The sequence below is a fragment of the Macrotis lagotis genome, chromosome 3 (genome assembly GCF_037893015.1).
Source record: "Macrotis lagotis isolate mMagLag1 chromosome 3, bilby.v1.9.chrom.fasta, whole genome shotgun sequence".
NCBI classification, from domain to species: domain Eukaryota; kingdom Metazoa; phylum Chordata; class Mammalia; order Peramelemorphia; family Peramelidae; genus Macrotis; species Macrotis lagotis.
This window is the reverse complement of record NC_133660.1, coordinates 282,775,272-282,797,637: the sequence shown is the minus strand read 5'-3', so window position 1 is coordinate 282,797,637 and position 22,366 is coordinate 282,775,272. Positions and strand designations below refer to the sequence as shown.

The window sequence follows — 22,366 nt, the reverse complement described above, 5'->3', positions numbered from 1 at the left end:
TCCAGGATGTCTCTTATCTTTGAAGTCTGTTGATCAGATACTAATTAATATTGTGATAACCAGATAATACTGACACAGGTGTAGTCAACATTGTGGGAGCCAAGCTTTACATAGTCAACTGCATTTTTATAACCCAGGTTAAACGTTAAGAGACTTACTTCTGATCAGAAATATGTTGCTCAAGAAATATTAAATTCCATCTTAAAGAATATCGGGTTATTCATTCCCCCATTTTGATCTTATTGACACTGTCATTCAGAGATCGATCATATAGAAACTTAGGAAGATAATGCAGTGAGATTTTTAGATTTTCTGAGAACCATAGGTAAGTAAGATCTATAATAGGAATGAGTAATACAATCACAAATAATAATAATAAATTACAGAGATTCAAAAAGGGGGATAATGTTGATTAGATAGATAGATTGATAGATAGAAACACACAGCAGCAAGGGAAGATTCAAATCCATTTCCTCTGAAGTCCCCTTATGAAGTTCTGTGGCTTAGGGTGTGGCTTCAGAGATTTCTTCAAAGCGGGTTGCTTGTAGAGATTCTTTCCCTTTTCTGTTGAAACCTTCTTACTACTTAGATCTTGATGATTTATCATTATATATGTATTTCCCCCATTTCCACTTACATATTGATTGCTTGATATGATCATAGCAATTTGCCATAAAAATCAGAGACATAAAAGAAAGGACAATGGTCCCTTATGTATTTTAGATGTCTGTTCCAGGTGTCTCAAGCCAGACCCTCTTTCAGTCATGTGATAGACATTTTTTCTGAAATGTCAGGAAGATGTCTGGTCTCATATCAGCCTGAAAAGTCACTTCTTCCATTCGCTTACCCCAAATACACTTTTTTTCACCTGTAAATTTCAACAAAAGCCCTCTTAGGTTTACTCCCTTCTTTAGGCTTCTATGGACTATAGGCCACCAACTAGTCTTTTTCCTTTGATACCTGGGTTTCAGACTTAAAATAGGAAGCCAATTTCAGTCCTGTGACATTTTTATAGTAATTTTCTATAATCAGTTTCATCTCTAAACTTCATAAACTAAAGGATCAGAAATAATGTCATATTTTGATTATGATCATATAGTGGTAACAATGACAAAATGTTAATCCTGTGGCACAGGTGATTTTACAACAAAAGGTCTGAATCACATAATACATAGAAACAAAAATTTTCTTTGAAATTTTCCATTAATATGCTCCAACACATGCATATTTAAAAGTACACAGCTGTTTTGAATTAACACTGTAACAATCAATATACATTGGAGAAAGAAATAAAGAAAAATGAATAGTTAAAAAAATTTAAAGTATAATGAGCCCAACTGATTGCAAGAATAGTTGAGGACATTATTCATATGTTTGATTATTACAGAATATCTACCATCCTATTTTAAAATGCAACACTACCATTACAAAATTATACTAGCCATCATACAAAATCTTATTTCACTATCATTTCATCACTCCCCCCATTTTAGTCAAAGGGGCACATAATGCCAGCTGCGGACCAAAAGAGAGAAAAAGGACCTTTTCAGCGTTACATTTCCTAGGAGGATATGAGGGGAAATTCTTTTAAACATTCCTCATGTGACCATGGGGCAGCTATCCTTTCCATATCATGTGATATGACTACAAATATCATTATTTTATTCACCAAAGGATGTTGAACCCAAAGAGTGAGACAGAGACCAGAATTTGATAAGTTTGGAGATCTTTATTCCTAGGAACTAGAGTACCCAAATCAGACAGCACCTGAGTGTTCAGGGGATAGGGTTTTTATAGTGTTTTTTTGGGGGGGAGGTACTGAGAGCAAGCAGGATACAGAAGCAAAGACAGCAGTTAGATGTATTGTCTTGTCATACTAATACAAGCATATGGCTCAGTATAGATAGGGGGGCTAGACAGAGTTGGAAAAGGGTCAGGGTCTTTGTGTGATTTCTGAACATGTTTCCTGAGATAGAGGGAGTCACATATTCATGGGCTTCCCACAAGTTTGAGGGACTGAAATTTACTATCTTATGGTTCCAGCCGCATCTGGGGAAGGGGAGGCAGTCCTGGGAGGAAACAGGAATTTTACAGATACAGCAAGATAATTAGGCTACCAAGGGCGCTTTGTAAATCTTTAGACAATTTCATGGGATATCCGTGACCCCCAGGGTCAAGTATTTTGATCCTGTCAGTCTATACACAAATATTGATATTGCAAATTTATGGAATATCTGTGACCCCCAGAGTCAATCATTTGGGTCCTGTCTGATTATTTTCAGATTCAGAGGTGCCTAGCCAAAGTTATATTTCTAAGGAGTTTCTCAGGGCCCAGAAGAATGTCAGGAACCCCTTTCTATGCAGGAATTTCACAAACATTGATATTGTACTTCAAGGAATAGTTCCAGGAACTTAATCTCATACATGCTAATTTCTTTTTTCTTTTTTTTTTTTGTTTATTTTTTTGGGGGGGGTTTTGCAAGGCAAATGGGACTAAGTGGCTTGCCCAAGGCCACACGGCTAGGTCATTATGAAGTGTCTGAGGCCAGATTTGAACACAGGTACTCCTGACTCCAGGGCCGGTGCTCTATCCACTGCACCACCTAGCTGCCCCTCTCGTTCAACCTTGAAACAAAAAAAAATTGAAATTGGAATTTATCAAACCTCAATTAGTATAAAAATTTATTTTTTATGTATTATAAATTAATCCCACAAATTCATCACAGGCAATAAATCCCAATTACCATAGAACTTCTAAGCACTACATTCCTTGAACTTGAGGGTGTGTACAAAAAAGAAGGGTCTGTTGATTTAAGGCCTGGAGAAATAAACCTGTTTAAATTAATCTTACAGGGGCAGCTAGGTGGCGTAGTGGATAAAGCACCGGCCCTGGAGTCAGGACTACCTGGGTTCAAATTCGGTCTCAGACACTTCATAATGACCTAGCCGTGTGGCCTTGGGCAAGCCACTTAACCCCGTTTGCCTTGCAAAAACCTAAAAAAAAAATAATTAATTAATGAATCTTACAACCAACCTTAAGTCAAATTCCTTTCAAACATTGGCTTTAAAAAGTGACATTACATAATTAACCTAGTCAATGGCAATTAAAATGACTAAAATCAGGTGGCTAAAACTGTTAAATGCCCATCAGACTTCCTTACAGAAAAATTCTTGATAAAGTTGTATGACTTGGTGGTTCTAAAAATCCTTTTTCTTCATGATCACAAGATTTTCTTTGTACTTAACAACCTTATGAAGGTCATGAGTAAAATGTCAGAAACTATGATTCAATAATGCATAAGAAATTTCATTTTTGCACCAGCCCTGGAGTCAGGAGTACCTGGGTTCAAATCCGAACTCAGACACTTCGTAATGACCTATCTGTGTGGCCTTGGACAAGCCACTTAACCCTATTGCCTTGAAAAATCAAAACAAAACTTTTCATTTTTCATTCTGGTTTTTTCCAAGGCAAACGGGGTTAAGTGGCTTGCCCAAGGCCACACGGCTAGGTCATTATGAAGTGTCTGAGACCGAATTTGAACCCAGGTAGTCCTGACTCCAGGGCCGGTGCTTTATCCACTGTGCCACCTAGCTGCCCCTATTCTGTTTGTTAATAGCACAATTCTAAACTCACAATTATTGGACAATATTTCTTAATATTAGAATTTTTATAAATATCACAATATCATGATTCAAATTATGTATTTTCCAACTAAAAAAAACTTTTCAAGTTAAACACTGTATAAACAGAAAATCAGTCCATGTATGGTTATCTCATTAAAAAGGTGATCCTAGGGGCAGCTAGGTGGCGTAGTGGATAAAGCACCGGCCCTGGAGTCAGGAGTACCTACCTGGGTTCAAATCCGGTCTCAGACACTTCATAATGACCTAGCCGTGTGGCCTTGGGCAAGCCACTTAACCTTGTTTGCCTTGCAAAACCCCCCCAAAAAAAAAACAAAACAAGGTGATCTTAATTTATATAGGCTTGTTACCTTTTTCTTCAGAACTAAATGTTGGATTAAATTAACCCAAAATCTGGACTTCTAGGTCCTTAACATATACACATAAGTTGTAGATATTCCTCTCTTCTATTTTTTAATTTGTTAAAAACAAAACAAAAACTTTTCCTTCTGCAGTTTCTGAGAAACAGTATTTAGAATAAGATTTTCAGCTTCCATTCTTTGTTCTGAAATCAACAATTATTTTATGAGAACTCATCAAACCAGCACTGTTTGGAGACACAATTTTAGTTGACCAAAGATTATACAATGGCACCCTGTGTTGTGAGATTTTAGGGGCTCTGGCCTAGCTCTCCCAAATCCCTCAAAGGTCCAGGGACCTCTTCTTAGATCTCCGGGCCAGAGGAGATGAAAGAAGAGATGATGAGGGAGGAACACAGAGAGACTTTTAATCTAAATTATTATTATTATTAAGGTTTTTTTAACATGCTAATTAAGACCAGTCAAAAAAATAATCTTAGGGATAATTTCAGTTTCGTTAAGTACCTTGGGTATGTCTAATTTGCCAAACCAATAAATAAAACCCTACTAGTCAATCAGATCAGAAAAGTCACAATAGAAAATAATAAAACCTCCTTTCTCCCCCCCAAAGCAATATGATTTTCAGGAAAATTTGTCCCATGGTGCCAAATCATGAGTTTTTGGAAAATAAAAAGATCTGTTTTTGAAAAGGAAGAATGGGGAGGAAGATTGGCCAATCCAAACACAGAGACACCAGCAGACCTGACCATGCCAAGACAGGGGAGCTTCCCTCTGCCTGTAAATTAACACAAACATATATAAAATACATAAAGGAGCAAACTAGAGAAGGCCCCCGAACTCCAGGAGGAAACCCCACCTTGCTCTCACCCTGGAGGGTCCCTGAACACTACACAGACAAAGACAAGGCGGGGGGCAGACAACTCCTTTATGTTTCTTTAAGAATAAATCTTCAGCCCTCTCCCACCACCAAAGGTGACAAATCTCCAACAAACCAGAGGAAAAAATCCAGAGCATATTCCTTTTCCAAACAATTACATTTCAAAGCAAATTTTAAAAATAAGTCTGTCCATGCAGATGGCTGACTTTCCCCAGTATTTCAAGCTGAAGGAACAGGTATGGGAAGTAGCCATTGCATTGGTCAGCCACAGTGAAGAGGTCAGCAGAGGAAGGACTGCACACCATGGAGGGGGCAGCACAGTGGCTGAAACTGGCTGTGTTCAAGAGGAGCAGAAAGAAGGGGGGCAGCTAGGTGGCGCAGTGGATAGAGCACAGCCCTGAAGTCAAGAGGACCTGAGTTCAAATCAGACCTCAGACACACTTAATAATTACCTAGCTGTGTGACCGCCTTGCAAAAGAAATAAAAGTATATTTAAAAACTTGGAAAGAGCATGGGGTTGGACTTGTTCATTTCTGGTCTTTACTATTTTCTAAATCCCTGAGAAGGGGCCTACACTGTTTGCTCTAATATCCTGGTTTTTTATGACAACCCTGGCTACCTGATCTTCAGACTGCCTCCTGGCTACGGGGGTCTTGGGTGGGGGATGCCAGAAGCAGAGTCAGAATCTTAACCTGCTTTGCTTGGAATTCTCTTTTCTTGGAGATCACCTTCTTTGCACTCTATAAATGCTGACTCAATTTCTGAGCCAGTTTGACCATGTATTGAGGATGTCCATCTTGCTGGTTCACTCACTTATCTCAATATTTCTGGACAGAGCAGGCTGCAGATTGTTAACAAAATAAGAGAAACTGAGTCTCTCCTCCTCCTTCCTCTTCCTGCCCCCCACCCCACCCCGAGGTTGCCTGGAAGGCCTCTGCTAACCCACCAGACTACTGGATGCTCTTCCACCTTCCTTCTAAACAACAGTTTTAATCTCGAGCTTGACATCAGCTCTGAGGTGGGCTCCCTCCAGGTTGAAGAGCCTGGGGACCTGGGGTGTTGACTACCTGGAGAGGATGGACCCCTACTCCTTTAGGCTTCTATCTGGAGCCGGGGAAAAGGCCAGGAAAAGGGAGGAGATGGATATCAGGAGGGGGCCGAGAGAATGAGGTGGTGGCAAGCTCCCTGCTGACCCTCCTGTCTCAGGATGGGGAAGGGTGGAGACCTCGGCCTGAGAAGAGGCAGCCAAGGGACTTTGTGCCTCTTCTCAGAAGATACTTTTCTTCTGGCCCCAAATAAGGCCTCTCAGATTTTCTTTCTCTTTCTTATATTAACTCTAATATTTCTCTGTACCAATATAGAAACATCACCATTCATGGTCAGAAGTTTTACAAGTTTTAAATTTTGTCTTAAGATAATTATCTTTGGTCCTGTCAAAAGATCCCCACCTCAGCCAGCTTGGCCGAGGATTGTCACTAGTTAATTTTTGCCACTTTAGACAAAGCATGATCCCTGAAATTCTAATTTCTGGTCATATAAAAAGCAGGAGTTTTCTCAACTGGATCCCTGATCTGAGATTAACTTCTGATCAGAAATAGATTGCTCTAGAAATATTCAATTCCATCTTAAAGAATATTGGGGGAGGGGTCTAGGTGGCACAGTGGATAGAGCACCGGCTCTGGAGTCAAGAGGACCTGAGTTCAAATCTGATCTCAGACACTTAATAACGACCTAGCTGTGTGGCCTTGAGCAAGCCACTTAACCCCATTGTGTTGCAAAAACCTTAAAAAAAAAAAGAATAGTAAAATTCAGATACTTTATTCATTGTACTCCCACCCCAAAATACACTGTATTAATGTGACTGTCATTCCCCAGCTTCTCCAACACTGACTTGTCATCCATTGGCATCTGGCAATGTGCTTATTGGGTAAAACATTCAAATTGTTTGATTTCCATTTCTTTTTATTATTAATGATTTGGAGCAATCTTTCAAATGTTAATAGTCCTTTGTGCATTATCTTTCCCCATTAGAAGATAAGCTACTTAAGGGCAGAGCCTTGAATTACAGGCTTGAATTTGTGATTTAATACAATGACTGACACCCAGTGAGCACTTCATTAATGTTTTTTGTATCTATGGATTTATACCACCACCACCACCACCAAATTTGCCATCACAAGACTCAAATCCATATCCGTCCAACAAATATTGCTTAGGTTCACAAGTGTGCCAGGCTGGCAGATTAAGTCAAATTGGTCCCACTCTCAAGGAGGTATTCAGCCAGCACATACACAAGTATAAAAGATGATTAAATAACAAAATAACAAGGGAGAGAAACCCTTAACTAGGGGGAAGTAGGAAAGGGCCTCCGGTAGGGAGGAGATGCCACCTGAAGGAAGCTGCCACAGAAGCCAGGAATTCTGTGGAGTGAAAAAGGAGCATATTCCAGATGTAGTCAAGGAGGATGGAATGTCAGGCATGGGGAAGAGCCAGCAGGCCAGTCTGACTGGAACAGAGTGAATGGAGGGCAGCCACTGGAACTAAAACAGATTAGGAAATGGTGGGGAGATGGTGGGAGGGAGGAGGCCTAGCTAGATTACAGATCATCTACAAAGACTTGAGGGTCATGATGCCACAAGAGTGGGGGACATGAACTGAGAAGGGCTGGCGCCTCATGTTTGGATTAGGGAGGAGTTAGGCTCATCTCACCTGGCAGAGAGGCATGAGACAGAGAGTGCCTGGACAAGAACAGCCAGGATGGGAAGTGGTTGGGAGAGAAGGTTCTTGCTTCCATTACATTCCTTTTTCTACTTTTCTCTGTTTGGCAGACACCACTACCAGGTGCCTGCCACAAGGAGTGTGGCTAGGAATATTGTGGTCGATGGGGGAATCGCGTTTCTATCTTTGACTTCTTGCAAGTTCCATTGTGGGATCACAGAGTCAAGAGCTGAGGATGCAAAAGTTAGGAATCCCTTTTCTTGAACTGAAATCCCATCAGACCCCTTAAGAGGCAGAAGGTGGAAAGGGTTTTGGAATTGGAATCATCAGGGGCAAGATCCTGCCCCTTTGACCATTTGACCTTGGGCAAATCATGTCACTTTGTGGAGCCTCCTCTATAACAAGGGGCTAGATTCCATGAGGTTCCTTCTTTCTTTCCATCTGTAAGCCATTTCACAGACCTTCCAACCATGTCTTTGGGCTTTTGGCTTCCCATCATTCTTGTTGTTCCATCCAATGCTTCATGAGTCCATTTGGGGTTTTCTTGGCACAGATACTACAATGGTTAGCCATTTCCTCCTCAAGCTCATTTTACAGCTGAGGAGACTGAGACAAACAAGATAAAGTGATTTGCCCAAGGTCACATAGCTACCAAGGGTCTGAGATAAAATTCAAACTCAGGAAAATGAGTCTTCCTGACTCCAGACCCAGGGCTCTATACACTATGGTGCCACCTAGTTGGTTAACTGTCTTCCCATACTCCCTCCAATATAGACTATTTTTATTCAGTCTCAGACACTTGACACTAGCTGTGTGATCTTGGGCAAGTCACTTAACCCTGCCTGATTGCCTCCCATCCAGGTCCATCTCCAAATGACCAGATTCCTATCTGGCCACTGCACTGGACCCAGATGGCTCTGGAGGAGACAGTGACGGGTGACTAAGAACAGCCTCCCCACTCCCCCACTCAAATTCAATTCATGATTATCATCATGGTATCACCTCCCTGATGTCATGGTCTTCTTCTTTTTTTCTTTTTTTTTTTTAGGTTTTTGCAAGGCAATGGGATTAAGTGGCTTGCCCAAGGCCACATGGCTAGGTAATTATTCAGTGTCTGAGGTCAGATTTGAACTCAGGTCCTCCTGACTCTGGGGCCATCCACTGCGCCACCTAGCCACCCCCTGTCATGGTCTTCTTTGAGAATGAAGGACAAACATCATCATCATCATCTTTTCCAAAGTGCTGGGTGTGAACTGAAGCTTCAAAATTATTTTCCTTTGCTTTTCTCTCTCAATCACCAAGCATTTATTAAGTACCTTTGGTATTTCAGACCCTGCCCTTAAGAAGAACATACTGGGGCAGCTGGGTGGCGCAGTGGATAGAGCACCAGCCCTGAAGTCAGGAGGACCTGAGTTCAAATGTGGCCTCAGACACTGAATAATTACCTAGCTTGTGTGACCTTGGGCAAGCCACTGAACCCCATTGCCTTGCAAAAAAAAACTAAAAAAAAGAATATACCCAACACAAACACAACATAACTTTTCTTGGGGTACTGAAGGGTTTGTGTGTGTGTATGTGTGTGTGTGTGTGTGTGTGTGTGTGTGTGTGTGTGTGGTTCTTGAGTAGTTTGAAATTGTAGGAGGCAGAGATAGAGTGGGATTGGGAGGGATGAGGGGGAGAACACCAATCAGGAGACAGCTGAAATGTTCAGCACCTTATGAGTGGAGAGAGATGGGTCAGTATGAAAAATGACCACATTTGGCTAGGGGGAGAGCAGGAGAGCCAGGAGAAGGGCTGGTGAGGCCCTCCACAGAAATAGGGAGGCCCAGAAAAGGTGAGGATCAGGGGAAAGATCCCGAGGTCAGTTGTGGCCATATTGGGTTTAAGAGATTGACCAAACATCCAGTTGGAGGTATCCAATAAGTGGTCAGTGATGCAGAGGCCTGGAAGTCATCTACACAAAGATGATCATGGGCCCATGGGGGCTTTTGAGGTTGCCAAGGGAAAGTGTAGTCAAGAAAGATTAAGACTGGGCATCGTATAAGATCTCTGGTGTCTGAGGCAAGAGCAGCTTCAGTTGAGTGATGCAGCTGGAATTGAGAACCGAACAAGAGGAGATGCAGAGAGATGGACACAGAGAGCTGGGATAGGCCACAGGCTAAGAACTGTAGGGGATGGCCATTGGGAATGTAGCAGATGGGAAGAGTTTGAGATGAGAGGGAAAGGTGGCGATTGAAGGCACTGTCTGCCAGGAAGGGAGGAAATGGGGCCAGGACTAGTCCTAGTAAGGACACTGGATTAAGTAAAGGATCCATGGTAAAGGTTTAGGAGATGAAGAAAGAGGGAGAAGAGGAAACTCATGGGAAATGGCCTCTTTCTTACTATAGCATGAGACAAAGTCCACAACTGAGAGGATGGGAGGAGAGGGGGTGAAGGGGAGTGGGGAAGGGGAATAAGTAAGTATCCTGCATTTCACAAATAAGATTTCATTTAATCCTTGCAACAACCCTGTGAAATAGGTCCTATTATTTTGAGGCAAGCAGAGATGAAATGATTCACCCAGGACCATACATCTAATAAATCTCATACCACTTTTGAATTCAGATCTTCCTAACCTCAGATGCAGTGATCTGTCCTCTGTGCCACTTGGCAGCCTCTAAAACCATATGAAAACAAGGTTCCATGCCACACTAGTTCCTGACCCCCACCCCAGCCCTGGTCTTTACTGATGAAGTTTATAATTAATGATCCCCTTCCCCATTATTCAGATCTGGTCTGAGTATCCTTCCCATGTCCTTGCTAGAACCAGAAATTTTAGCTATGACTTAATTACTGGTTCTGCTGTATCTGTTTTTGCCAAAGGTTTTTTGGCCTTCTGGTTGCCTATTATCTTAGGGTCATCCTTGCCCTTTAACCTTTTATGTGAAGATTGAGGTCCAGTCTACCCAGAGTTCTAATCACTTCTTATCAGCACCTGGGTCTTCTTTGATACACCCCCCCCCTTAACAATCTTTTTAATAACTCAGTTATAAGTTCTGTCCCTTCTAACTTCTAACAACCAGACCCACTTAAAACAGACTTAATTATCTGAGAGCATTTTTTCTCTCTCCTTCCAACTCTCCCTATATAAATGAGAATATGTCAGATCCATCTTGCCCACAGCATCTTCCAACTCTCAGTCCACTGTGCCATCACAATGCCCAATAAAATGCCCACTTGCCTGGAGAGAGCCCATGCCTCATGCATTCTTATTCAGGCATCTTATGCCAAACTCCAGTATTTTGGAGAGATAAATTCCAACATTTTCATTGCTCACACCTCAATAAAAGACAACTCTGGATCACTCCCACTATCCCATCTATTCTTCTCCCACTCCTAACCAGCTGAAACTGAGCTTGAGGAAGTCACCCAATTGACCTGCAAACTATCTCTATATTCGATCTTATCTAATCTCAATTGCCCAGATGTGGGAGGCTGGGGATGAGAAGAGAAGGCTGGGAACCACCCCTGTGGAGAGAGAGCAGATCTGTCATGGAAAAGTCAAAGCACTGCCTTGATAGAGAAGTGATGCAGTAGGAGAGGGATGTGAAATCTGCATTTAGACATTTCATATTCATTACATAGATTGTGTGTGTGTGTGTGTGTGTGTGTGTGTCCAATGTGTGTTGGGGGGGTGGAGAAACAGGAGGGAGAGAAAATAAGTGCTTGTAATTGAAAAAAATATTTTTAAAAAAGAATTATCTGGCTGAAATAGGGTCTAGTTGAGATTTTTTTAGTTGTTTCAGCCATGTCCAACTTTTGGTGATGCCACTTGGGGTTTTCTTGGCAAAGATACTGGTTTGCCATGTCCTTAGCTCATTTTACGAGTGAGGATGCTGAGGCAAGGAGGGTGAAGTGACTTGTCCAGGTCACGCAACCAGGAAGTATCTGAGGCCGACTGGAGAGTAGATGGGGTGCGTGTGTAGTGAATGCAGGACCTCCTTCACCTCGTGTTCAGGCCCTTGTGAGTAGAAGAACAGATGCAGGAAGAGTCCAGGGCTCCGTGGTGTTGATGGGTGAGTAGTGACAGGACAGGAAGTGTGTCTGTTGACCACTTGTTATTGTCATTTGTCCTTCAAGAATGAAGAGAGTGTGATTTCAGGGAAATGACTTTTGGTTTCTTGAAGGGTGGACATTCAGGGCTTCCCCTTTCCGTGGAAAGTGATTTCCTCCAATAGTCCTCCCCAAGGTGAACCTTCCCCCCTCCTAACTGGCCACAGATAAAAAAAAAAAATGGTCCTGGGGCTGAACCTGATGGGACCAGGCCAGGCCAAGTCACTCCCTTCCTTTCCCCAAGCTGCCTCCCTTGGGAGGACAAGCTGAGTCCTGGGAGACCCCAGCCCAGAGAATACTTAGATGACCAACTGTTTCCAGGGTCACCTGTTAGAGGTGGTGCTAGGGTCTGTGACTGACCTCTGTCATCATTTGGGCATATTCCCCATTATATAGGTGGGGAAACTGAGGCCTAGAGAGACATGCACTGAGTAACATTCAGGTTGTGTTCCATTCCCCTGGGTCTCTTCCTCCCTTCATCTTTGTAAATAGTCCCTTTCAAATGTCTCTTGTGTCTCCCCTCCTCTGGCCCTGCTCTCTCTGCTAATGTGAACTAATCTAAGCAATGACCTAAACCTGGAAGGCTAGGGACTGAGTCCTGCCTGTCGGTCATTGGGAGAGATTTGTGACCATGGGGGGTGGGAAGGTGTTGGGAGCCAGGGTCTCTAAGCTGTTTGACACAGTCGTGGCAAGAAGACTCAGGGCAGTCACACTGCCTGGTGGAACAACATTTCCTTCTTCAATATATATAGGGATTCCACATATACCCATATTTATAGGTCTATTATTGATTGCAAAACTTACTCATCCTAATAGTGCAATGACTATAAAGGAAGGATTTCAGAGAAATTCCTTGAATAAAACAGATTGTGAACTCTGTCCAAATTTAACAGGACTGCCTCTCCCTGAGACATACAAAAGGCTTCAGCATTATGAAATCTTTGGAAGATACAGCACTGGGAGTTCCAGGGAGATGTCAGAATATATACAGGGAAACCAGATACAAGATGGATCAGATAGAATTCCAGGGAAATTAACAGTTTTGCCCCCCTTATCATACACAGGAATATATGATAAAGATGGTGAGAGAATAGTATAGGTAACCAATATGTGAACTCTAACAGCCTTAGTTTATTGGGAAAGAATAAAAAGTCATAGAAACCGTAGCGTCTACCAACAAGGGCTCAAAGGAAAATTAGTTATTGAAGGAGTCAACGGACAGGTGGACGAACATTAACTACCCGCACTATAGGTTGTCAAGGGAGCATATCAAAAACATTACATATGCGGTACAAAAACATAGAAGCATTCCATTAAAGAAATTATATCAAAGATTATTATAAGGAAAGTTCTATTTAATTAATAACTTTGCTATGCAGCGACAAACTAGGCAACAGATGGTCCCCCTTTTGGGGCAGCTAGGTGGCGTAGTGGATAAAGCACCGGCCTTGGAGTCACGAGTACCTGGGTTCAAGTCTGGTCTCAGACACTTACTAATTACCTAGCTGTGTGGCCTTGGGCAAGCCACTTAACCCCATTGCCTTGCAAAAACCTAAAAACAAAAAAAAAAACAAAAAAAAAAAAAACTAGGCAACAGGCAGGTTGAGGTCCTCACAGTCTGAGCAGGGACAAGAAAATTAACGACATGATTGATAATCACCCTTGTAACCACTACATGATCAGACTTGTAACCATATGAACTATATTATTAATGATGAAAATTGTACACTCTTGTAACCAAGGAAATGATTTTAGTTTGCTTGTTTCATATGATTCTAAGACTATAAAAATAAATCCAAGCAGCTGACAGTCAGTCAACCTGCTCCTGCCTTTATCCATTTGTTGACTCAACTCATTTCGCCGACTCTCTCCCTCCTGTCAGGTTTCAAGGACCCCGCGGAGGCTGGACCCCCACAGGAAGGACATAAAATAAAAGAATAACAATGACAAGGGTCTGAGTCACTGTCTGCAAGGAGTTGTTGTTTCTATGTTATAGCTGAAGAAGAGGGTACGAGACAGGGAAGGGCACTGAGCCAGCCAGCGGCCAGTCAGATTTCATCTGGGTTCTCTTGACTATGGCTCAGGTACTTGGCTTCCCAACTCTTGGGATGGCTCTGCCATCCTGGGCATCATGGACTGTCAGAGCAGAAAGGGACCCGGGGGCTCAACTCATCTAACCCTCTGCACTTGACCAATAGGGAAACTGAGGCCCAGGGAGCAGAGGGGGCGTCACTATGCTACACTAACTGTAGAAGAGGCCAGATCCAGAACCAACCCAGGCTTCTTGGACCTAGGGCTTGCCTGTAGTCAAAAGGAAGGAGAAGAAACTTCATCTGGTGCTCTGGGCTAGGCCTCCAGCCAAGGAACACAAGAGGACACAAACCTCAGGAATGAGTCCAGGTGAATGTGTTGGATTGACTCACTTGGCCTCCTCATCTGTTCTGGGCCCTGCCCAGCTTCTCCCCCACAGGGAACAGCTCGTCAGCTGCCCACCATGTTTTGCTCCTTCTGTCCCTTTAAGGTAACAACCTGGTCAGCTGCCCACTCTCCATCACATCTGGTTTCTAAACCGGGGTTTCAGAGAGGGTGTTGGAATGAACAGAAAGTTCCAGGATCATAGATCTGAGCAGAAAGTGTCCTTAGAAGCCATCTGGTGCCACCCCCTCATTTTACAGATGAGTAAACAGAGAGCCAGAGACCAAAAGTCCTCCAAAGTCACCCAGCAGCAGAGGTGACATTCGAACTTGGGTCCTCTGATTCCAGAGCTCAGGACTATGGGGAGGGTGAAGGCACACAAAAGACCTAGCAGGCAGAAGAGCAGAAGACTTGGGTGAAAGTTTTGTCACTTAACAATGAAAATCTTGATAAGATTTGATAAGCTTGGGGCTAGAGGTGGCTGTCCAGTCATTTTTAGTCATTTCAAGCAGAAATCCTGGAATAATTTTAGCCATTTCCCTCTCCAAATCATTTTGCACATAAGGAAATTGAGGTAAATAGGGTGAAGTGACTTGCCACACAGCTAGGATGTATCTGAGGCCAGATTTAAAATCGCAAAGGTGAGTCTTCCCCACTCCAGGCCAGGAGCTCCATCCCCTGCACTGTGTTGAGGCTCCTGTTGGGTGATGAGGATGCAAAAACAGAACTAGCTGTGCCCTGTCCTCAGAGAGTTTATATTCTCTTGGTTACACGAGGGGGAGGAAGTTGTGGGGGGTGGAGACACATGGACAGTTGAATATAAAATGCAAACAAAATAATTTTAGGGAGAGATAGTTGCTACAAGTTTAATTCAAAGGTATATAGTTGCTGCAAGTTTAATTCAAAGGTATTTTATTAACAATAAACCAAGCATTCCAGAGGGCACAACGGAAGGAGTGGCTAAAAGGATGTAAAGTTACAAGAGGAATGGAGTCTGCCAGATTAGGTCTGAGGAAGAGGAAAGTGGTGGTCAGGGAAGGAAGCTTCAGTCTGGGCTGTCTAGGACATAGAATCACAGAATGCAGTTGGCCCTTCCCAGGAACAAGATGATGGTGTTTTATCTATGAGGGAGAGTGAGCAAGAAATGGAAGGGGATTGGGAGAGAGGGGGCTTAGAGCAGTGGAGCAGATGAGGAGCCCCTAACTCTGCCTGAAGGTCCTGACAAGATCTGTGAAATCCATTGTTATCCATTGATATGGGACTCTATCCTTATTGATGGAGATGAATATCCTGTCCCTACATAGGGTGGGCACAATTGGAGAGAGAGGAAAGTCTCCAAGTGTTCTTCAAATCATCTTCAGTCTCTTGGGGCATCACAGGCTTGAAGATAGAAGATGGAAGATGGAAGGCAGAAGAATAGATGCTGGGAAGAAGCCAGCATGAGCAGAACTGGCAGACTCCTCACATCCCTGGCCCCAGTCTGCTACACTAGAGATTTCAGGGAACTTTCTCTGGGTCCCATTGGGACCAAGGAAATTCAGCTCCACCAAAGGGCTTTGGGTCTGGGGATACCTTTGTTTAAGAGGATTCACCCTCTAGTTTTCAGTTGGGACACAATAAGGACCCCACAGGAAATGTTGGTCACTTAGACCAGTCAAGGTGGATTCAATTCAGTCCAATTCCATGAATGTTTATATTTGACCTTCAGGATGACTTGGGTAAGGGATGAGACCCCTTTGGGCTTCACTTTCCTCTCTGAAATGGAGAGATGGAATCCAACAGCCTCTCAGGTGCCTCGGAGCTCCAAGTTTAGGATTCTGTTTGTTGACCCAATCCAAAGTTGATTCCTTTCCCTCCTAGAGAAAACCCAACTCAGAAAAAAATTGCTTTTGGAATGAAGAGTTGAGGGTTAGATTCCATCAACCATGGTTCCGATTTTGCATCAGAGGATGTTCTCAGTTCTTTTTGACCCCAAGAGGGTCCCTTAATCAAACCATTCTCATTTTTCTTTTGGGGGGGAGTAGCTATGTCCAGTCTCTCAGTTCTCTGTCCTGTCAAAGCATAAGATTCTCAAAACTATATTCCTGGTAAAACAATTGATTTCTTTAGAGCATACTCGGCCTTCAAATTGGTCACCTTCGGTCAAACTTGTAAGAAATACAGACACCTGGGTGTCTCTCTTATGTTAACTACTGATTCGGGAGGACAATGACCAGGATACTGGGAGACTGGTCCTGCCAGGAAAAGAGACCAGATAGGATTGTACAAGGATGAGAGTCTGAAGAGCAGTTTTGGGCAGAGAGCTTGTGCAACCTTCACTGTCAGACCACACAAAGGAGGTGAATAATTTTCACTATTCTCTGTTTTTTTATATAATTCAAAGTCTGTCCTATTTTCTGAAATGGCCTCCACCTTAAGGGTTAGATGGTAAATCCCAGAGACTAAAACTTTATGTCTAATTTATAATCTGTGGATTTTTTTCTTCTTTCCAAGGAAAACGGATTAAGTGTCTGAGGTAAGAATTGAACTCAGGTCCTCCTGACTCCAGGGCTGGTGCTTTATCCACTACACTGCCTAGCCACCCCATCAATTTTGTTTTAATCCTATATTATTGTTTTTGGTACAGTTTTAGGGTTCACAGTCCCCCATCCCCACCTCAGCTTGACATGTCCAGGAGGAGCTGCTGTGTCATCTGGATAGCCTAGTGCATAGACATAGAAGACAGCCCAATGTTCTTTGGCATCTCCCACAAGACCCTGCCTGCCCACCTCTGGGAAGAATAAAGATCTGGCCATCTAATGCCCATTTTCTGCCTCCTTGCCCAGATGCAAAGGTCAGCTCTGAGAGGTCCAAAGAGATGAGGGACAGGCCATAGTTTAGGAGGCTGCTAGGGGGAGGCCAGCTTTCAAAACAAATTGGGTGTGGGGGGAGTAGAGAACTCTGTAGGGGACTAGTTTCAGGGAATCATAGACTACCAGTCGTGCAGTTGGGCAACAATCGTTCGTTGATTAATTGTATGCTGGCCAGCTCTCTGCCGAGCACTGAGGGTGGGAAAGGGTTCATTCAATAAAGCCTCTCACACTTCTTCCCCCCACCAATGCCATCCTCCCAGGGCTCTCCTGTCTTCTAGATCCTTTCCTCTTAAACAAAGGATGGGAGAGAGCTTCCAAACTGAGGGAGCTAGCCCTCTGCCCCGAGCTCTGGGATGGGCTGGGGGCTCCTCAGCCGAGCCCCCTCATCCTCCCTGTCCCCCAGGACTCCAGGCTTCTGTGTCCTAGGAGGACGCAGGGAGGGCAGAGGCAGTTTCCATCCAGGCCCTGAGACTGGGGAGGAATGAGGTCCAAGACCTGTCAGACAACTCTACTGGGTGGGGCCTTTTGCCCAAAGAGGAGGAGGTGGGAGAGGAGGAGGAGGAGGAGGAGGAGGAGGAGGAGGAGGAGGAGAAGGAGGAGGAGGAGGAGGGGACTCTCCAAGAAGTTCCAGCCCCCTGCCCAGGGGGTGGGGCTCCCAAAGCAGGTAAAAGGCTGGTGGGGCCAGGCCTTCTCACCAGTGCTCTTTGAGGCCCTGCTGAATAGTCCCAAGATGTTCCTAGGCCTGCTGGTGCTCTGTCTGGCCTCCCTAACTCTGCCCTTGGCCCATGGAGACGAGGGTGGCAGTACCAATGGCTCACCTCCCCAACCAGGGAACATGCTGGGTGCCCGGACACAGCTGTCTCCTTCCCACCCAGAGGTGAAGAAGGTGGCTCAGTTTGCTGTGGAAAGTTTCAACAAAGACAGCAACAATATGTACTATTTCCGAGACACCAAAATCCTCAAAGCCGAGAGGCAGGTGAGAGCCCCGGGGGTATGGGCAGTGGGCCAGACTGGGAGGGCAAGGGACTTCTTGGACCCAGACAGGTCCATAGAGAGGCCTAGAGAGCAGAGCCCCGAGTCTGCTGGGCTCTGGGGCCTTTCCCAGAGACCTCCACTGGAGCTGGGCAGGTGGGAGCTCTGAAGGGTCTGGGCCACCTCCATCGTCCTCAGCTTCCAACTTTCGAAGCCATCCCAGCTTTTGCCAGGTCCATCTGTGGGTCTTGAAGGTTTCCATCTTATTTTTTTCTGTTGAACTCATCTTGTTTTGGGTAGCCTGGGAAGAGCCCCAGGGCAGTGGGATCCCCATACAAGGGTCTGCATCCTTAGGCAGGACACCTAAACTAAGGGCAGCGTTGTTGGAGGGCTGGGAGGAAGGTCTGTGAGGAAAAGCTAAATCCTTAGAAGGATCCAAAATGGACTGATTTGAAAGGTAGTGATTTCCCCAGCCCTGCAAATATTCAAGGAGAGACTAGAGGGGTAACCTGCTAGGAGTGACCTGCAGGAGGGATTCTAATTCCCTTATGGCTTGGATGGGGCCCCTTCCGGCATGGGGAGCGGGTGGTGCTGGCCAGTTTGGCAACTGGCCCCACGCCTAAGGAAATGTTGTGTCTAGCTCGTGTCTGGTGTCAAATACTTCCTGACCATGGAGATGGGGAGCACAGAATGTAGGAAGGGCATGACCCTCCTTGAAGGAGAGAACTTGGCCGGCTGCCCCTTTTCCACAGAAGAGGAGGTAAGATCCTATCTCTTGAAGTCCACCTTGGCTCTGGGAGGAGGGGAGCTGGAGGGGAGAGCTAATGCTGCTGAAAACTAGTGAGCCCCTGAGACCCCAGCAGCCACCTCAGAGAGACTGGGCATCAAGCACCAAGGGAAGTGCTGTCTGTGTCTAGTGGTCATTGTGTATAGTCTGTCTTCACTTGCCTAGAAGTCTCACTCCCAGAGAAGAATCAGGGCCTATCCATCTTTGTCAGGCTGGGACCCCTCTGCCTTACCTGCCCCCCACCCCCACCCCAACCCCATCCCTGGTCTCCTGAAGTAGCCATTGAAGCCAAAATGGCCTAGAGGCCTCTGATTCACTTCCTGATTCCTGGGCAGGGAAGGAGAGGTTGGGGGGGGGTTGGCACAAGAACCAAGGGGCAGATGGGGAGGGGGGTGTGGCCAGCTGCTTCTGGCATCCTCCTGGCGTCAAAGGAGTTGAGTTCAAATCTCAGCACTGCCCAGGAAACCTTCCCTTCTCTGGGCCTCAGTTTCCTCTACTTGTAAAATGAGAAAGAGGGACTTCAGGGTCCCTTCCAGACCTAAATCTTTGGTCAGATGCTTCTTCCTGGCCTGGTGGTCCCAGCCACCATAAGGCCCACACGCTTGTGCTTTCAGATTTAGGATCCTTAGAGACTTAGCATCACTTCCCTCCCAGGCTATGGAGTAAAAGAGCTCAGAAAAGGGAGGTGGGCTATAGCCAGAGAGCCAGAGACTCTGGCCAGGCCAGCCTTGGTTTCCAGCCCCAGCTCAGGGAGATAGGCTGCTGGAGTGGGGGGCTGGAGCTTCTCCATCCCCAGAGCCCCCTAGGCTGAGTCTGAGTGAGTTCATTGTACAAGGGACCCTTGGTGCTTCTGGACCAGCTGGCCAACCTCTGCCGATCCCCCTGGGGGCAGGTAGCGTGGCCAAGGAGAATGGGGCTGGCATGGGCAGAAGGCTCAAATGAGAGGGAGGACCTTCTCCAACCTTTGGGCTTGTCTCTGTTTCCCCAGAAAATCAAATGTGACTTTGAGATCCTGGTGGTTCCCTGGAAAAAGCAGAACACTCTTCAACAGATTTCTTGTGTTCCCATCTAAGAAGGGCCTGGCTTGGCCCAGCACTGCCCAGCACTGCCCAGGAAGGCACAGGGGCGCTTGGGGTGGAGGGACCTTCCAAAGGCTCTGGTGATTGAACATTGGCCATGTCGGTCTGAATAAATGAAGAATCAATTGCCTCTTCTGCTCATTTCTCCCTGCTCCAAGCTAGGGCCTAGGGGGAGGGGGAGGGGAGAAGAGGGAGGGCACAGGTCTCTCCCAGGAAATATCGAGAGCTTTTGCCAGATATTGTGCAGAGGGCTGGGGACACAAAGATTAAAAACATCAATGAGTGGGGGGATTAGACCTGGCCTCTGCCCATCCTCCAGGGCCAGACTGGGCTGTCCCAAGTGGGAAAACTAATCTCACCCTTCAGCTTCCATGGAGGATTTTGCAGGAGATAGTGGTAGGTAGACGAGGCCTGTTAGGGCTTCTGGGGGGGGGGGGTGGAGATCAGGAATCGTCTCTCTCCCTTTCATGTGTATCCTCCCGGCCTAGAGATCTGGGCACACCCCCCTACACATCCCTAGAGACAGCTGGAACACACCTATATCCCCATCACACAACCCAAGAAGCAAAACAAGAGCAAGTATTGGCCCAGTTGGGGCAAGTCACAACAGTTGGTAAATAGGTATGTGGTAGGCAGGTTCTCTCCCTTCAGATCCCCCCTGAGCCTGCCCCACTGCCCTCCAGCACAGACTTCCTGCTGCCCACAGCCAAGGAGATGGGAACCCTCAGTGTCCCAAGGGCACTTCCCCCAGGATCCTCTGAAGGCTCTGCTTCTCCACTCGATGACTTTGGAACAGGGCTCTAATGGAATTCTAGACAGAATAAAAGGGTGGAGGCAGAGACAGCTGGACCCATTACCAGAGCCCAGGAGGCAAGGGAGGAGACCCTGGTACAGCAGAGCTCTGGCCCCTGGAGGTGGGGTCTCCTGCGATGGTGGCCCAGCAGAATTCTGGTACTCTCCCCCCCATGAAGCCTTGCCCGTTTCCCAGATGAGCATCCTCTTTGCTCTGAAATTTCTGCCTTTTCACCCCACTTATCTCCCCAATTTTCCTTTGTTCCTTCTTGGACCCCACAACTTGATTTGAAAATTCCTGAGGGCAGGGGCACAGAGTCACCTTGGGATTCCTTGCTGAGTGTAGGGCCCAGTATACAGCAGGTACTTAAGTCGTTACTGAACGGGATCAAACTGAGTCCATTCTGAGCGATGGGCTTGTGGGCTTTCGGCCCAGGACCTAGAAGCGAGATCCAAGGATCTCCTCGGTCATTCAATCAATGAGCAGTACATAAGTTTCTGGGATCAAGAAATTGTGACCCATGTTGGGGTAAATGATCTAAGGAGATGCTTTGGCTTCTAGAGCCAGTGCTCACTCAACCAACCACATCCCTGGCCTGGCCCGTCTCTGCTCCCAGTCTAGAGACCCCCCCCCCTTCAGGCTCCTCTCTGGCATCCCACCCTGCCAGGGACATGCCCGAGGTCCAGTTTGCCATTCACCCGTGGCCACCCCTGGGTCTCTCCACACCTAGCACACAGGAAGCATGGACATGTCTATGGGTGGGGTCTCTGCTGACAGACTCCTGGCTGGGTCAAACTGTTTCATCATTGACTTCTCTGGACACCAGGGCTCAACACTGGCCTGCTCTGGTGACCAGTGAGTCAAGCCCATGTGATACCTGGTCCTTGGGTGACTCCTTGAGTCACTGGAGTTCTCAATATAGTACCTTGTTCTACCTGGTTCCTCAAGTTGGGGCTAATCACTGTGTTGTGTGAGTGTGGCGTATAGTGAGTGTGGGTAGTATATCCGTGTCTGTGTGTGTGTGTGTGTGTGTGTGTGTGTGTGTGTGCGCGAGTGGGGGTGGGGGTGGTTCTTACCCTCCTGGTTTACCAGGTAGGTTCAGGGCACATCACCTACTCTGGGCAGGGGAGGATGGGCTCACTCTGAGCCTTGGGCCTTCCTTGCCCCTCTTCTATCTGACGATTAGCCTCCAGATGCCAATGAGCAGATGCTCTAAGGGACATCTTTCAAAGCACCACCCTGAGGTTCTCTGAGATGGGCATTCCCAGGCTGACCAGAGTCTCCCAGCCTCCCTTCTGGTCTGGGAGCTCACTCCCTCCTGTCCACAACAACCCATTTCACCTTGGAAGTTCCAGTCGTTCTCTAGCAGCTGGTGGTGCAGTGTAGAGGGGCAAGTCTTACAGTCGGGAAAACCCTGTTCAAATCTGCCCTCAGATACTTACTAGCTCTGAGACCCTGGGCAAGTTACTTCACTCGTCTGTCTGTTTCCTCTTCTGTAAAATGTAGTAATGGTTCCCACCTCCCAGGATTGTTGTTGGGCTCAAAAGAGAAAACAATCCTAACCCTCCTAGTCAGTCTCCTTCAAGAGTCAGTCTCCTCCCTCCTTCCATTTCCTTCCCCGTCCCACTTCCAAAAATGTTCTAGTTTTTGCCAAGCTGGGGTCTCGCCATCAGAGAACAGATAGAGCCGAGCTGACTGATATGAGAGTACTGGGCTCTGGGGGTCTTTCCAGTCCTCCCCACTGACTCCACAGGATCCCAGCCAGTAAGGAGACAAGAGC

At 45.9% G+C, this 22,366-nt stretch overlaps 1 protein-coding gene across 1 annotated transcript; it reads left to right on the top strand.

The window, feature by feature from the left end:
- The first annotated feature begins 17,621 nt into the window (after positions 1 to 17,621).
- Positions 17,622 to 19,917, top strand: CST6 (cystatin E/M). The gene is made up of 3 exons (XM_074227634.1): positions 17,622 to 17,931; positions 18,568 to 18,687; positions 19,703 to 19,917. The coding sequence occupies exons 1-3, from the start codon at positions 17,686 to 17,688 to the stop codon at positions 19,784 to 19,786; spliced, it is 450 nt and encodes a 149-aa protein (XP_074083735.1). The 5' UTR covers positions 17,622 to 17,685; the 3' UTR covers positions 19,787 to 19,917.
- The last annotated feature ends 2,449 nt before the right edge of the window (positions 19,918 to 22,366 follow it).

Coding starts and splice junctions, on each gene's coding strand:
- CST6 (XM_074227634.1), top strand. CDS start 17,686: ATGTTCCTAGGCCTGCTGGTGCTCTGTCTGGCCTCCCTAACTCTGCCC. Junction 17,932..18,567: donor TCCTCAAAGCCGAGAGGCAG/GTGAGAGCCCCG, acceptor TGTTGTGTCTAG/CTCGTGTCTGGTGTCAAATA. Junction 18,688..19,702: donor CCTTTTCCACAGAAGAGGAG/GTAAGATCCTAT, acceptor CTGTTTCCCCAG/AAAATCAAATGTGACTTTGA.